General features: G+C 47.8%; 1 protein-coding gene across 1 annotated transcript in view; it reads right to left on the bottom strand.

Moving 5' to 3' along the window:
- Positions 1-5,780: 5,780 nt before the first annotated feature.
- The window catches only part of LOC115125693 (RNA-binding protein 10-like), a 120,513-nt gene continuing 112,732 nt past the window's right edge, over positions 5,781-13,561 (bottom strand). Inside the window, 4 exon segments of the mRNA XM_065021006.1 lie at positions 5,781-6,295; positions 7,048-7,125; positions 7,161-7,192; positions 9,528-9,716. Coding sequence (XP_064877078.1) covers positions 6,205-6,295; positions 7,048-7,125; positions 7,161-7,192; positions 9,528-9,716 — 390 coding nt within the window. The 3' untranslated portion in view covers positions 5,781-6,204.

The raw sequence follows: 13,561 nt of genomic DNA, 5'->3' as shown, positions 1-13,561 counted from the left end.
ACAAAATACATTTATGCACGATGGCGCATGCACGCAGCCGGGTTGGGTTCCGTGTAACAAGCTTAAAATATCAAAACAAAACTCTGAACCAATTATATTAATTTGGGGACAGATCGAAAAACATTAAACATGAATGGCAATTTAGCTAGCTAGCTTGCTAGCTAATTTGTCCTATTTAGCTAGCTAGCTGTTGCTAGCTAATTTGTCCTATTTAGCTAGCTAGCTTGCTAGCTAATTTGTCCTATTTAGCTAGCTAGCTTGCTAGCTAATTTGTCCTATTTAGCTAGCTTGCTGTTGCTAGCTAATTTGTCCTGGGATATAAACATTGAGTTGTTATTTTACCTGAAATGCACAAGGTCCTCTACTCTGACAATTAATCCACACATAAAACGGTCAGCCGAGTCATTTCTAGTCATCTCTCTTTCTTCCAGGCTTTTTCTTCTCTTGACTTTATATTGCGATTGGCAACTTTCATAAATTAGGTGCATTATCACCACTGGCCTCGTTCGTCTTTCTGTCACCCACGTGGGTATAACCAATGAGGAGATGGCACGTGGGTACCTGCTTCTATAAACCAACGAGGAGATGGGAGAGGCAGGACTTGCAGCGCGAACCGCGTCAGAAATAGAACTGACTTCTATTTTAGCCCTCGGCAACGCAGACGCTCGTTGGCTTGCGCAAGCAGTGTGGGTGCAATAATTGAATAATATAGATTTCTAAATGTATTTTGCAACGCGAGCGGTGTAGTCAGCCTGTTATTCTAAAATGTATACAATTAATTTTTATCCTCATCAATCTACACACAACACCCCATAACGACAAAGAGAAAACAAGTTTTTAGAAATAAAAAACAGAAATACCGTATTTACAAAAGTATTCAGACCCTTTGCTATGAGACTCTAAATTGAGCTCAGGTGCATCCTGTTTCCATTGATCATCCTTGAGATGTTTCTACAACTTGATTGGAGTCCAGCTGTGATAAATTCAATTGATTGGACATGATTTGGAAAGGCACACACCTGTCTATATAAGGTCCTATAGTTGACAGTGTATGTCAGAGCAAAAACCAAACCATGAGGTTGAAGGAATTGTCCGTAGAGCTCCGAGACAGGATGGTGTCTAGGCACAGATCTGGGGAAGGGTACCAAAAAATGTCTGCAGCAAACCAGTAAATCAAGCCAGTCAATCACGCCAGTCGATTAAACCAGTCAACCAAACCAGTCAACCAAACCAGTCAACCAAACCAGTCAACCACTCCAGTCAATCACCACAGTCAATCACCCCATTCAATCACCCGAGTCAATCACTCCAGTCAATCACTCCAGTCAATCACCCCAGTCAATCACTCCAGTCAATCACTCCAGTCAATCACCTCAGTCAATCATTCCAGTCAATCACTCCAGTCAATCACTCCAGTCAATCATTCCAGTCATTCACTCCAGTCAATCACTCCAGTCAATCACTCCAGTCAATCACTCCAGTCAATCACTCCAGTCAATCATTCCAGTCAATCACTCCAGTCAATCACTCCAGTCAATCACTCCAGTCAATCACCTCAGTCAATCACTCCAGTCAATCACTCCAGTCAATCAGCCCAGTCAATCACTCCAGTCAATCAGCCCAGTCAATCACTCCAGTCAATCACTCCAGTTAATCAAGCCAGTCAATTCTAGGGTTAAAATGATCAAGGTACTATCAAGTTATAGGGGGGTTAAAAGATTTGGAGCTTTGTAATTTGAACGATTGAGATCCGACAACCCGATCAAACAAAAAAACATTATAAAAATGAGACAAAGATCATGATAGTCAGTATTTCAAATAAAAAGACAAACTAAATATATATATTTTTTCTTCTTCCCAGAACCAAATACTGTATTACAATATACATTTACTACAAATTCTATGTTTTATTTGTACACACACATATCAGAATGACATTACTATTGGTTCACACCCGATGCATTGTTAGTGTGATATAATGTCCATTGTCCATAGGAGGCCAGATCACTATCAGAATGACATTACTATTGGTTCACACCCGATGCATTGTTAGTGTGATATAATGTCCATTGTCCATAAGAGGCCAGATCACTATCAGAATGTTCTGTCCCCATCTCTATCTGGGTAAAAAAAAAAAGTGCTCATTGTAAAATCCTCATATTGTCTAAGTTAATACATAGTGCACTACTTTTGACCAGGGCCTGTAGGTGAATAGGGTACCATTTCAGACACTTGGCACCCTATTCCCTACATAGAGCTATGGGCCCTGGTCAAATGTAGTGCAGGAATAGTGTGTCACAGGGGCTGCTATTAGAGACATAGTCATCTCACTCTCTGTATGATATCAAAGCCATACATACAGAACCCAATCAAACAAATGTGGTGAATTGACGGTTATCTTTCGTGAATCTAAAACTCCTTTCTCTATCGTCCATGGCTGGCTGACTGTTGGTGATCACCTCCATATTGACCTCCCACAGCGTTGACCTCCTGTAGCGTTGACCTCCCGTAGCGTTGACCTCCCATAGCGTTGATCTCCCACAGCGTTGACCTCCCACAGCGTTGACCTCCCACAGCGTTGACCTCCCACAGCGTTGACCTCCCACAGCGTTGACCTCCCACAGAGTTGATCTCCCACAGCGTTGACCTCCCACAGCGTTGACCTCCCACAGCGTTGATCTCCCACAGCGTTGACCTCCCACAGCGTTGACCTCCCACAGCGTTGTCCTCCCGTAGCATTGACCTCCCACAGCGTTGACCTCCCACAGTGTTGACCTCCCACAGCGTTGACCTCCCGTAGCATTGACCTCCCACAGCGTTGACCTCCCACAGCGTTGACCTCCCACAGCGTTGATCTCCTGTAGCATTGACCTCCCACAGCATTGACCTCCCACAGCGTTGATCTCCCATAGCGTTGATCTCCCATAGCGTTGACCTCCTGTAGCGTTGACCTCCCATAGCATTGACCTCCCACAGCGTTGATCTCCTGTAGCATTGACCTCCCACAGCATTGACCTCCCGTAGCGTTGATCTCCCATAGCGTTGACCTCCTGTAGCGTTGACCTCCCATAGCGTTGACCTCCCGTAGCGTTGACCTCCCACAGCGTTGACCTCCCATAGCGTTGATCTCCCATAGCGTTGACCTCCTGTAGCGTTGACCTCCCATAGCGTTGACCTCCCGTAGCGTTGATCTCCCATAGCGTTGACCTCCCGTAGCGTTGACCTCCCGTAGCGTTGATCTCCCATAGCGTTGACCTCCCGTAGCGTTGACCTCCTGTAGCGTTGATCTCCTGTAGCATTGACCTCCCATAGCGTTGACCTCCCATAGCATTGACCTCCTGTAGCGTTGATCTCCTGTAGCATTGACCTCCCATAGCATTGACCTCCTGTAGCGTTGATCTCCTGTAGCATTGACCTCCTGTAGCGTTGATCTCCTGTAGCATTGACCTCCCATAGCGTTGACCTCCCACAGCGTTGATCTCCCACAGCGTTGACCTCCCATAGCGTTGACCTCCCACAGCGTTGACCTCCCGTAGCGTTGACCTCCTGTAGCGTTGACCTCCCATAGCATTGACCTCCCACAGCGTTGATCTCCCACAGATTTGAGAAGTTTTCCCCGTGACAACCAGGCCACACTGCATCGGTTCCTTCCTTCCGATGTGTAGAATTTAAAAACAGGAGCCTATCTATCTATATATATATATATATATATATATATATATATATATATATATATATATATATATATATATCTATGTAGTAGTGATAAGGGAGAGCAGATGGTCCCAGTCCTGTCTGTGTGAGGAGTTAGAGGAGTAGGATACAGTTTCCCCGATATGCTCATCTTGGGTCAGCCTCCCCCCCTTCCTGTTAACCCTTTACACTCCTGGGAATTGGCCTACGTGGATAGGGCTGAATTAAAATGTTTCTTACAGACGAAATATGACAAGCATATGCATAACCATGGTAGCAATTGAAAGGGAACAGTTTGGAGATCATGTGAAAATTATTAGACCAAAGGTGAGAGGACACAACAGTTCACCTGACACAAGACTGAATCCAAACATTACACAGTTGATTTTATGTGCATTTTACATATACTGTACTTTTCACATTATTTGTTGATAACGAAATCTGAAATACTCTGGATATATTCAGTAACATGTTAAGAATATTGCTGGAAAATGGGGTTTAAAGAGGTTGAGTGAGAGGTCTGACTGGTGTCTCCAAGTGGCCTCACACCTCTCCAAACTGTGGGGTTTGAGTGAGAGGTCTGACTGGTGTCTCCAAGTGGCCTCACACCTCTCCAAACTGTGGGGTTTGAGTGAGAGGTCTGACTGGTGTCTCCAAGTGGCCACACACCTCTCCAAACTGTGGGGTTTGAGTGAGAGGTCTGACTGGTGTCTCCAAGTGGCCTCACACCTCTCCAAACTGTGGGGTTTGAGTGAGAGGTCTGACTGGTGTCTCCAAGTGGCCACACACCTCTCCAAACTGTGGGGTTTGAGTGAGAGGTCTGACTGGCATCTCCAAGTGGCCTCACACCTCTCCAAACTGTGGGGTTTGAGTGAGAGGTCTGACTGGTGTCTCCAAGTGGCCACACACCTCTCCAAACTGTGGGGGTTGAGTGAGAGGTCTGACTGGTGTCTCCAAGTGGCCACACACCTCTCCAAACTGTGGGGTTTGAGTGAGAGGTCTGACTGGTGTCTCCAAGTGGCCTCACACCTCTCCAAACTGTGGGGTTTGAGTGAGAGGTCTGACTGGTGTCTCCAAGTGGCCACACACCTCTCCAAACTGTGGGGTTTGAGTGAGAGGTCTGACTGGTGTCTCCAAGTGGCCTCACACCTCTCCAAACTGTGGGGTTTGAGTGAGAGGTCTGACTGGTGTCTCCAAGTGGCCACACACCTCTCCAAACTGTGGGGTTTGAGTGAGAGGTCTGACTGGCATCTCCAAGTGGCCTCACACCTCTCCAAACTGTGGGGTTTGAGTGAGAGGTCTGACTGGTGTCTCCAAGTGGCCACACACCTCTCCAAACTGTGGGGGTTGAGTGAGAGGTCTGACTGGTGTCTCCAAGTGGCCACACACCTCTCCAAACTGTGGGGTTTGAGTGAGAGGTCTGACTGGCGTCTCCAAGTGGCCTCACACCTCTCCAGACTGTGGGGTTGGAGTGAGAGGTCTGACTGGCGTCTCCAAGTGGCCACACACCTCTCCAAACTGGTGCATAGTTCCTAAGTAATTTCAATGCACCTTTCTGACTTAAAGAAGTTTTCAGCTATGTGTTTTTTTGAGCTCTCCTAGCTGGACCGTTGAGGAACTAGAGGAAGCACACTTGTAGTTGTTTTCTTTGGAACACCGCCCTTCCTCCTCGTCATCACACATTTACCGCTGTTGTTTAGGCAAACCAAACAGTGTCATTATAAATAGCAATCTGGGTCAGGTGGGCATCATTTAAAAGCCGGTTCTGTTGCCAACATGACTAGCTAAGATATAAAATATGATATTACAGTGCTAGGCTTTCACAAGGCGATTCAGAGAAACAGACCATCATGTTGGCGTGCAGAGAAAGGAGTGATGACCGTATTCAGGTGCGTGTGCAATGGCAAACAGTCTCATTCTGTTCAGAACAACCCAGGGTATGACGACAAGTCATCTGGTAACTGTACATCAAACATAGTCTCATTCTGTCCAGAACAACCCAGGGTATGACCACAAGTCATCAGGTAACTACCCCAACCATAGTCTCATTCTGTCCAGAACAACCCAGGGTATGACGACAAGTCATCTGGTAACTGTACTCACAGGTGATGCATGACATCAAAGTGATATTTATTATAATCCTCAACAAAATGCATATAGTCCTCTTAATTTACAGCATTTTCCCTTCACTCAGACAACAAAACATTTGCAAAAGTTACGAGGAGGGATGGGTTGCAGCTTTACGTTGCGTAAGGTGCTCAAGTTCAGAACGTCTTGTCAGTCAAAACTCATACATCGCTGTGATGAGCATTACGTTCCAATTTAGGTATTTATTGGTGCCCAAATCTGCCATTTTCAACCCGGAAGGATACGAGTACGAGTGTAAAGGGTGAAGGTTAGGATTGGGGAATGGGAAGCTGATCCTAGATCTGTACCTAGGGGAGCCTAGTCCTGTACGATGGTTGAATGTCTGGGGTTAGAGGTTAGAGGTCGGGGTTTAAAGGTCAGGGGTCAGTCCACTTGCATGTTACGTAGCAGCAGTCCTTTCTTCACCCCTCCTTGCAGCATCCTGGCACCTAGACTACTGCCAGCCGTACCATCACTACAGAGAGATAAGGAGAGAGGGATGACGCGAGAGAGATGGATGGAGGGAGAGAGAGGGATGGAAAGAGAGAGGGGGAGAGAGAGGCGATGGAAAGAGAGAGGGGGAGAGAGAGGCGATGGAGAGAGAGGGAGGGAGATAGAGGAGAAAGAGAGAGGGATGGAAAGAGAGAGGGATGGAAAGAGAGAGATGGGTGGAGGGAGAGAGCGGGATGGAAAAAGAGAGGGGGAGAGAGAGGCGATGGAGAGAGAGGGATGGAAAGAGAGAGGGATGGAAAGAGAGAGGGATGGAAAGAGAGAGGGATGGAAAGAGAGGGATGGAAAGAGAGGGATGGAAAGAGAGAGGGATGGAGAGAGATGGGTGGAGGGAGAGGGATGGGAGAGGGGAGGAGAGAGATGGAGAGATGGATGGAGGGAGAAAGAGGGGATGGGAAAAAGAGGGATGGAAAGAGAGGGATGAAGAGAGATGGCAATGGAGGGAGAGGGAGGGAGATAGAGGAGAGAGAGGAGAGATGGATGGAGGGAGAGAGGGAGGGAGAGGGGGAAGAGGCAATGGAGGGAGACAAGAGGAAGGGGAAAATAGGGGGAGGAGACAAGAGAGGGGGAGAGAGAATGTGTTAGGTGTGGAAGTTTGTCTATGTGTTGGATGTGTGTGTGTGTGTGTGTGTGTGTGTGTGTGTGTGTGTGTGTGTGTGTGTGTGTGTGTGTGTGTGTGTGTGTGTGTGTGTGTGTGTGTGTGTGAGACAGCAGTGCTTACAGGGGCTGTACTTCCTCTTCTTGGGGTCTGGTGGCTCTGTGGACGGCCCTCCTTTGTCTTTCCTCTCCCCTCCCCCTCCCCCCCCCCCCACCCCCGCCCCTATACCCCCTCTTGCTGTGACCTCCGCTGCTCCAGGTTTTGCTGAGGGAGGAGATGAAGAGGTTAAAGGTTAGTCAGAGGTCAAGGGGAATATGTTCCAGAAAGCTGGATCAATGAGCCACCTAACTGTCCAAAAGTGACAAGGTTTAACTGACTGGACATCAACAGTCAATATACAAAGGAAACAGCAACTTTCTTAAATCAACCAGAAAATACCTTGAGTTATATGTGGCAGTTCATCAAAGCTCGTTGATTTAATAATCCTGTTTTTCTGGAATAGCCCACTCGGATAGGGGTCACGGGGTTAAACTGAAGGCTCAAGATCACGGCAGATTAACAGTCAAGATAAACTGGGACCGCAGATTAACAGTCAAGATAAACTGGGACTGCAGATTAACAGTCAAGATAAACTGGGACCGCAGATTAACAGTCAAAATAAACTGGGACTGCAGATTAACAGTCAAGATAAACTGGGACTGCAGATTAACAGTCAAGATAAACTGGGACTGCAGATTAACAGTCAAGATAAACTGGGATCGCAGATTAACAGTCAAGATAAACTGGGACTGCAGATTAACAGTTAAGATAAACTGGGACTGCAGATTAACAGTCAAGATAAACTGGGACTGCAGATTAACAGTCAAGATAAACTGGGACTGCAGATTAACAGTCAAGATAAACTGGGACCGCAGATTAACAGTCAAGATAAACTGGGACCGCAGATTAACAGTCAAGATAAACTGGGACTGCAGATTAACAGTCAAGATAAACTGGGACTGCAGATTAACAGTCAAGATAAACTGGGACTGCAGATTAACAGTCAAGATAAACTGGGACCGCAGATTAACAGTCAAGATAAACTGGGACTGCAGATTAACAGTCAAGATAAACTGGGACTGCAGATTAACAGTCAAGATAAACTGGGGGACTCAAGATAAACAGATTAACAGTCAAGATAAACTGGGACTGCAGATTAACAGTCAAGATAAACTGGGACGGCAGATTAACAGTCAAGATAAACTGGGACCGCAGATTAACAGTCAAGATAAACTGGGACTGCAGATTAACAGTCAAGATAAACTGGGACTGCAGATTAACAGTCAAGATAAACTGGGACGGCAGATTAACAGTCAAGATAAACTGGGACCGCAGATTAACAGTCAAGATAAACTGGGACTGCAGATTAACAGTCAAGATAAACTGGGACTGCAGATTAACAGTCAAGATAATCTGGGACTGCAGATTAACAGTCAAGATAAACTGGGACTGCAGATTAACAGTCAAGATAAACTGGGACCGCAGATTAACAGTCAAGATAAACTGGGACTGCAGATTAACAGTCAAGATAAACTGGGACTGCAGATTAACAGTCAGATTAACAGTCAAGATAAACTGGGACCAAGATAAACTGGGACTGCAGATTAACAGTCAAGATAAACTGGGACTGCAGATTAACAGTCAAGATAAACTGGGACCGCAGATTAACAGTCAAGATAAACTGGGACCGCAGATTAACAGTCAAGATAAACTGGGACTGCAGATTAACAGTCAAGATAAACTGGGACTGCAGATTAACAGTCAAGAGAAACTGGGACCGCAGATTAACAGTCATGATAAACTGGGACCGCAGATTAACAGTCAAGAGAAACTGAGACTGCAGATTAACAGTCAAGAGAAACTGGGACGGCTGTGGAACTCCTATGGATCACCTCCTTTCACATCAGAAGACAGAAACAGCTCTGACATCAGAAGAGGTGAGATGTGAGCCACTTCAGTTCAGGCCTTATATGGAAGTCAAATGCCTTATTACATAGTTATAGTAAAATATTACATTGTGGCTTCGTGTCTGTGTTATGTTAATGATGTAAATATATCACTAGCCACTTTAAACAATGCTACCTTATATATAATGTTACTTACCCTACATTATTCATCTCATATGCATACGTATATAATGTACTCTATATCATCGACTGCATCCTTATGTAATACATGTATCACTAGCCACTTTAACTATGCCACTTTGTTTACATACTCATCTCATATGTATATACTGTACTCGATACCATCTACTGTATGCTGCTCTGTACCATCACTCATTCATATATCCTTATGTACATATTCTTTATCCCCTTACACTGTGTATAAGACAGTAGTTTTAGAATTGTTAGTTAGATTACTTGTTGGTTATTACTGCATTGTCGGAACTAGAAGCACAAGCATTTCGCTACACTCACATTAACATCTGCTAACCATGTGACCAATAACATCTGCTAACCATGTGTATGTGACCATTAACATCTGCTAACCATGTGTATGTGACAAATAACATTTGATTTGATTTGATTTTTTAAATCCGTAGGCATGTTATAAGCACCTTGTGTAGCTCTGAGAGCTGTTGGTGTCGTATGAGAGCCTCCTTGCTGGGGAACTGTCTCCTACACAGCAGACAGGCTAGCTTAGCCCAGTCTGTCATCCTCTCGTCCTTCTCTCCTCCCTCCTCTCCCTCGCTGTCCGTCTCGCCGCTGTAGGCCGGAACCAAACCCTGCACCTGAGGTGGAGAGCGCTAAAGAGGGAGAAAAAAAACTGTGAAGTGAAGAGAGATGGCAGAGAAAGAAAAAGAGGGGAGGTGCACCAGGAGAGAGCAGCGTGTTCTACCTGTCTCAATGGGGAGGGAAGTAGAGCAGCGTGTTCTACCTGACTCAATGGGGAGGGAAGTAGAGCAGCGTGTTCTACCTGACTCTATGGGGAGGGAAGTAGAGCAGCGTGTTCTACCTGACTCAATGGGGAGGGAAGTAGAGCAGCGTGTTCTACCTGACTCAATGGGGAGGGAAGTAGAGCAGCGTGTTCTACCTGACTCTATGGGGAGGGAAGTAGAGCAGCGTGTTCTACCTGACTCAATGGGGAGGGAAGTAGAGCAGCGTGTTCTACCTGAATCAATGGGGAGGGAAGTAGAGCAGCGTGTTCTACCTGACTCTATGGGGAGGGAAGTAGAGCAGTGTGTTCTACCTGACTCTATGGGGAGGGAAGTAGAGCAGCGTGTTCTACCTGTCTCAATGGGGAGGGAAGTAGAGCAGCGTGTTCTACCTGACTCAATGGGGAGGGAAGTAGAGCAGCGTGTTCTACCTGACTCAATGGGGAGGGAAGTAGAGCAGCGTGTTCTACCTGACTCAATGGGGAGGGAAGTAGAGCAGCGTGTTCTACCTGACTCAAAGGGGAGGGAAGTAGAGCAGCGTGTTCTACCTGACTCTATGGGGAGGGAAGTAGAGCAGCGTGTTCTACCTGACTCAATAGGGAGGGAAGTAGAGCAGCGTGTTCTACCTGACTCAATGGGGAGGGAAGTAGAGCAGCGTGTTCTACCTGACTCAATGGGGAGGGAAGTAGAGCAGCGTGTTCTACCTGACTCAATGGGGAGGGAAGTAGAGCAGCGTAATCTACCTGTCTCAATGGGGAGGGAAGTAGAGCAGCGTGTTCTACCTGACTCAATGGGGAGGGAAGTAGAGCAGCGTGTTCTACCTGACTGTTTAATAAACACTACTACCTTCTAACTATTAGAGATGGAGGTGTGACTAGGGATGGAGGTGTGGCCAGGTACTAGGGATGGAGGTGTGACCAGGTACTAGAGATGGAGGTGTGACCAGGTACTAGGGATGGAGGTGTGACTAGGGATGGAGGTGTGACCAGGTACTAGGGATGGAGGTGTGACCAGGTATTAGAGATGGAGGTGTGACCAGGTACTAGGGATGGAGATGTGACCAGGTACTAGGGATGGAGGTGTGACCAGGTATTAGGGATAGAGGTGTGACCAGGTACTAGGGATGGAGATGTGACCAGGTACTAGGGATGGAGGTGTGACCAGGTATTAGGGATAGAGGTGTGACCAGGTACTAGGGATAGAGGTGTGACCAGGTACTAGGGATAGAGGTGTGACCAGGTACTAGGGATAGAGGTGTGACTAGGGATGGAGGTGTGACCAGGTATTAGGGATAGAGGTGTGACCAGGTACTAGGGATAGAGGTGTGACCAGGTACTAGGGATAGAGGTGTGACTAGGGATGGAGGTGTGACTAGGGATGGAGGTGTGACCAGGTATTAGGGATGGAGGTGTGACCAGGTACTAGGGATGGAGGTATGACCAGGTATTAGAGATGGAGGTGTGACCAGGTACTAGGGATGGAGGTGTGACTAGGGATGGAGGTATGACCAGGTACTAAGGATGGAGGTGTGACCAGGTACAAGGGATGGAGGTGTGACCAGGGATGGAGGTGTGACCAGGTACTAGGGATGGAGGTGTGACCAGGTACTAGGGATGGAGATGTGACCAGGTACTAGGGATGGAGGTGTGACCAGGTACTAGGGATGGAGGTGTGACCAGGTACTAGGGATGGAGGTGTGAACAGGTACTAGGGATGGAGGTGTGACCAGGTACTAGGGATGGAGGTGTGACCAGGTATTAGGGATAGAGGTGTGACCAGGTACTAGGGATGGAGGTGTGACCATGCACTAGGGATGGAGGTGTGACTAGGGATGGAGGTGTGACCAGGTATTAGGGAAGGAGGTGTGACTAGGGATGGAGGTGTGACTAGGGATGGAGGTGTGACTAGGGATGGAGGTGTGACTAGGGATGGAGGTGTGACCAGGTATTAGGGAAGGAGGTGTGACTAGGGATGGAGGTGTGACTAGGGAAGGAGGTGTGACTAGGGATGGAGGTGTGACTAGGGATGGAGGTGTGACTAGGGATGGAGGTGTGACCAGGTATTAGGGAAGGAGGTGTGACTAGGGATGGAGGTGTGACTAGGGATGGAGGTGTGACCAGGGATGGAGGTGTGACTAGGGATGGAGGTGTGACCAGGTACTATGGATGGAGGTGTGACCAGGTATTAGGGATAGAGGTGTGACCAGGTACTAGGGATGGAGGTGTGACCAGGCACTAGGGATGGAGGTGTGACCAGGCACTAGGGATGGAGGTGTGACCAGGTACTAGGGATGGAGCTGTGACCAGGTACTAGGGATGGAGGTGTGACCAGGTATTAGGGAAGGAGTTGTGACCAGGTACTAGGGATGGAGGTGTGAACAGGTACTAGGGAAGGAGGTGTGACCAGGTACTAGGGATGGAGGTGTGAACAGGTACTAGGGATGGAGGTGTGACCAGGTACTAGGGATAGAGGTGTGAACAGGTACTAGGGATGGAGGTGTGAACAGGTACTAGGGATGGAGGTGTGAACAGGTACTAGGGATGGAGGTGTGACCAGGTACTAGGGATAGAGGTGTGACCAGGTACTAGGGATGGAGGAGTGACCAGGTACTAGGGATGGAGGTGTGACCAGGTACTAGGGATGGAGGTGTGAACAGGTACTAGGGATGGAGGTGTGACCAGGTATTAGGGATGGAGGTGTGACCAGGTACTAGGGATGGAGGTGTGACTAGGGATGGAGGTGTGACCAGGTACTAGGGATGGAGCTGTGACCAGGTACTAGGGATGGAGGTGTGACCAGGGGATGGAGGTGTGACCAGGTACTAGGGATGGAGGAGTGACCAGGTACTAGGGATGGAGGTGTGACCAGGTACTAGGGATGGAGGTGTGACCAGGCACTAGGGATGGAGGTGTGACTAGGGATGGAGGTGTGACTAGGGATGGAGGTGTGACCAGGTACTAGGGATGGAGGTGTGACCAGGTACTAGGGATGGAGGTGTGACCAGGCACTAGGGATGGAGGTGTGACTAGGGATGGAGGTGTGACTAGGGATGGAGGTGTGACCAGGTACTAGGGATGGAGGTGTGACCAGGTATTAGAGATGGAGGTGTGACCAGGTACTAGGGATGGAGGTGTGACTAGGGATGGAGGTGTGACCAGGTACTAGGGATGGAGGTGTGACCAGGTATTAGAGATGGAGGTGTGACCAGGTACTAGGGATGGAGATGTGACCAGGTACTAGGGATGGAGGTGTGACCAGGTATTAGGGATAGAGGTGTGACCAGGTACTAGGGATGGAGATGTGACCAGGTACTAGGGATGGAGGTGTGACCAGGTATTAGGGATAGAGGTGTGACCAGGTACTAGGGATAGAGGTGTGACCAGGTACTAGGGATAGAGGTGTGACCAGGTACTAGGGATAGAGGTGTGACTAGGGATGGAGGTGTGACCAGGTATTAGGGATAGAGGTGTGACCAGGTACTAGGGATAGAGGTGTGACCAGGTACTAGGGATAGAGGTGTGACTAGGGATGGAGGTGTGACTAGGGATGGAGGTGTGACCAGGTATTAGGGATGGAGGTGTGACCAGGTACTAGGGATGGAGGTATGACCAGGTATTAGAGATGGAGGTGTGACCAGGTACTAGGGATGGAGGTGTGACTAGGGATGGAGGTATGACCAGGTACTAAGGATGGAGGTGTGACCAGGTACAAGGGAT

The sequence above is a fragment of the Oncorhynchus nerka genome, linkage group LG7 (assembly GCF_034236695.1).
Source record: "Oncorhynchus nerka isolate Pitt River linkage group LG7, Oner_Uvic_2.0, whole genome shotgun sequence".
Classification (NCBI taxonomy): Eukaryota; Metazoa; Chordata; class Actinopteri; order Salmoniformes; family Salmonidae; genus Oncorhynchus; species Oncorhynchus nerka.
The sequence above is the reverse complement of the archived record's forward strand: the minus strand, read 5'-3'. Positions and strand labels throughout refer to the sequence as shown.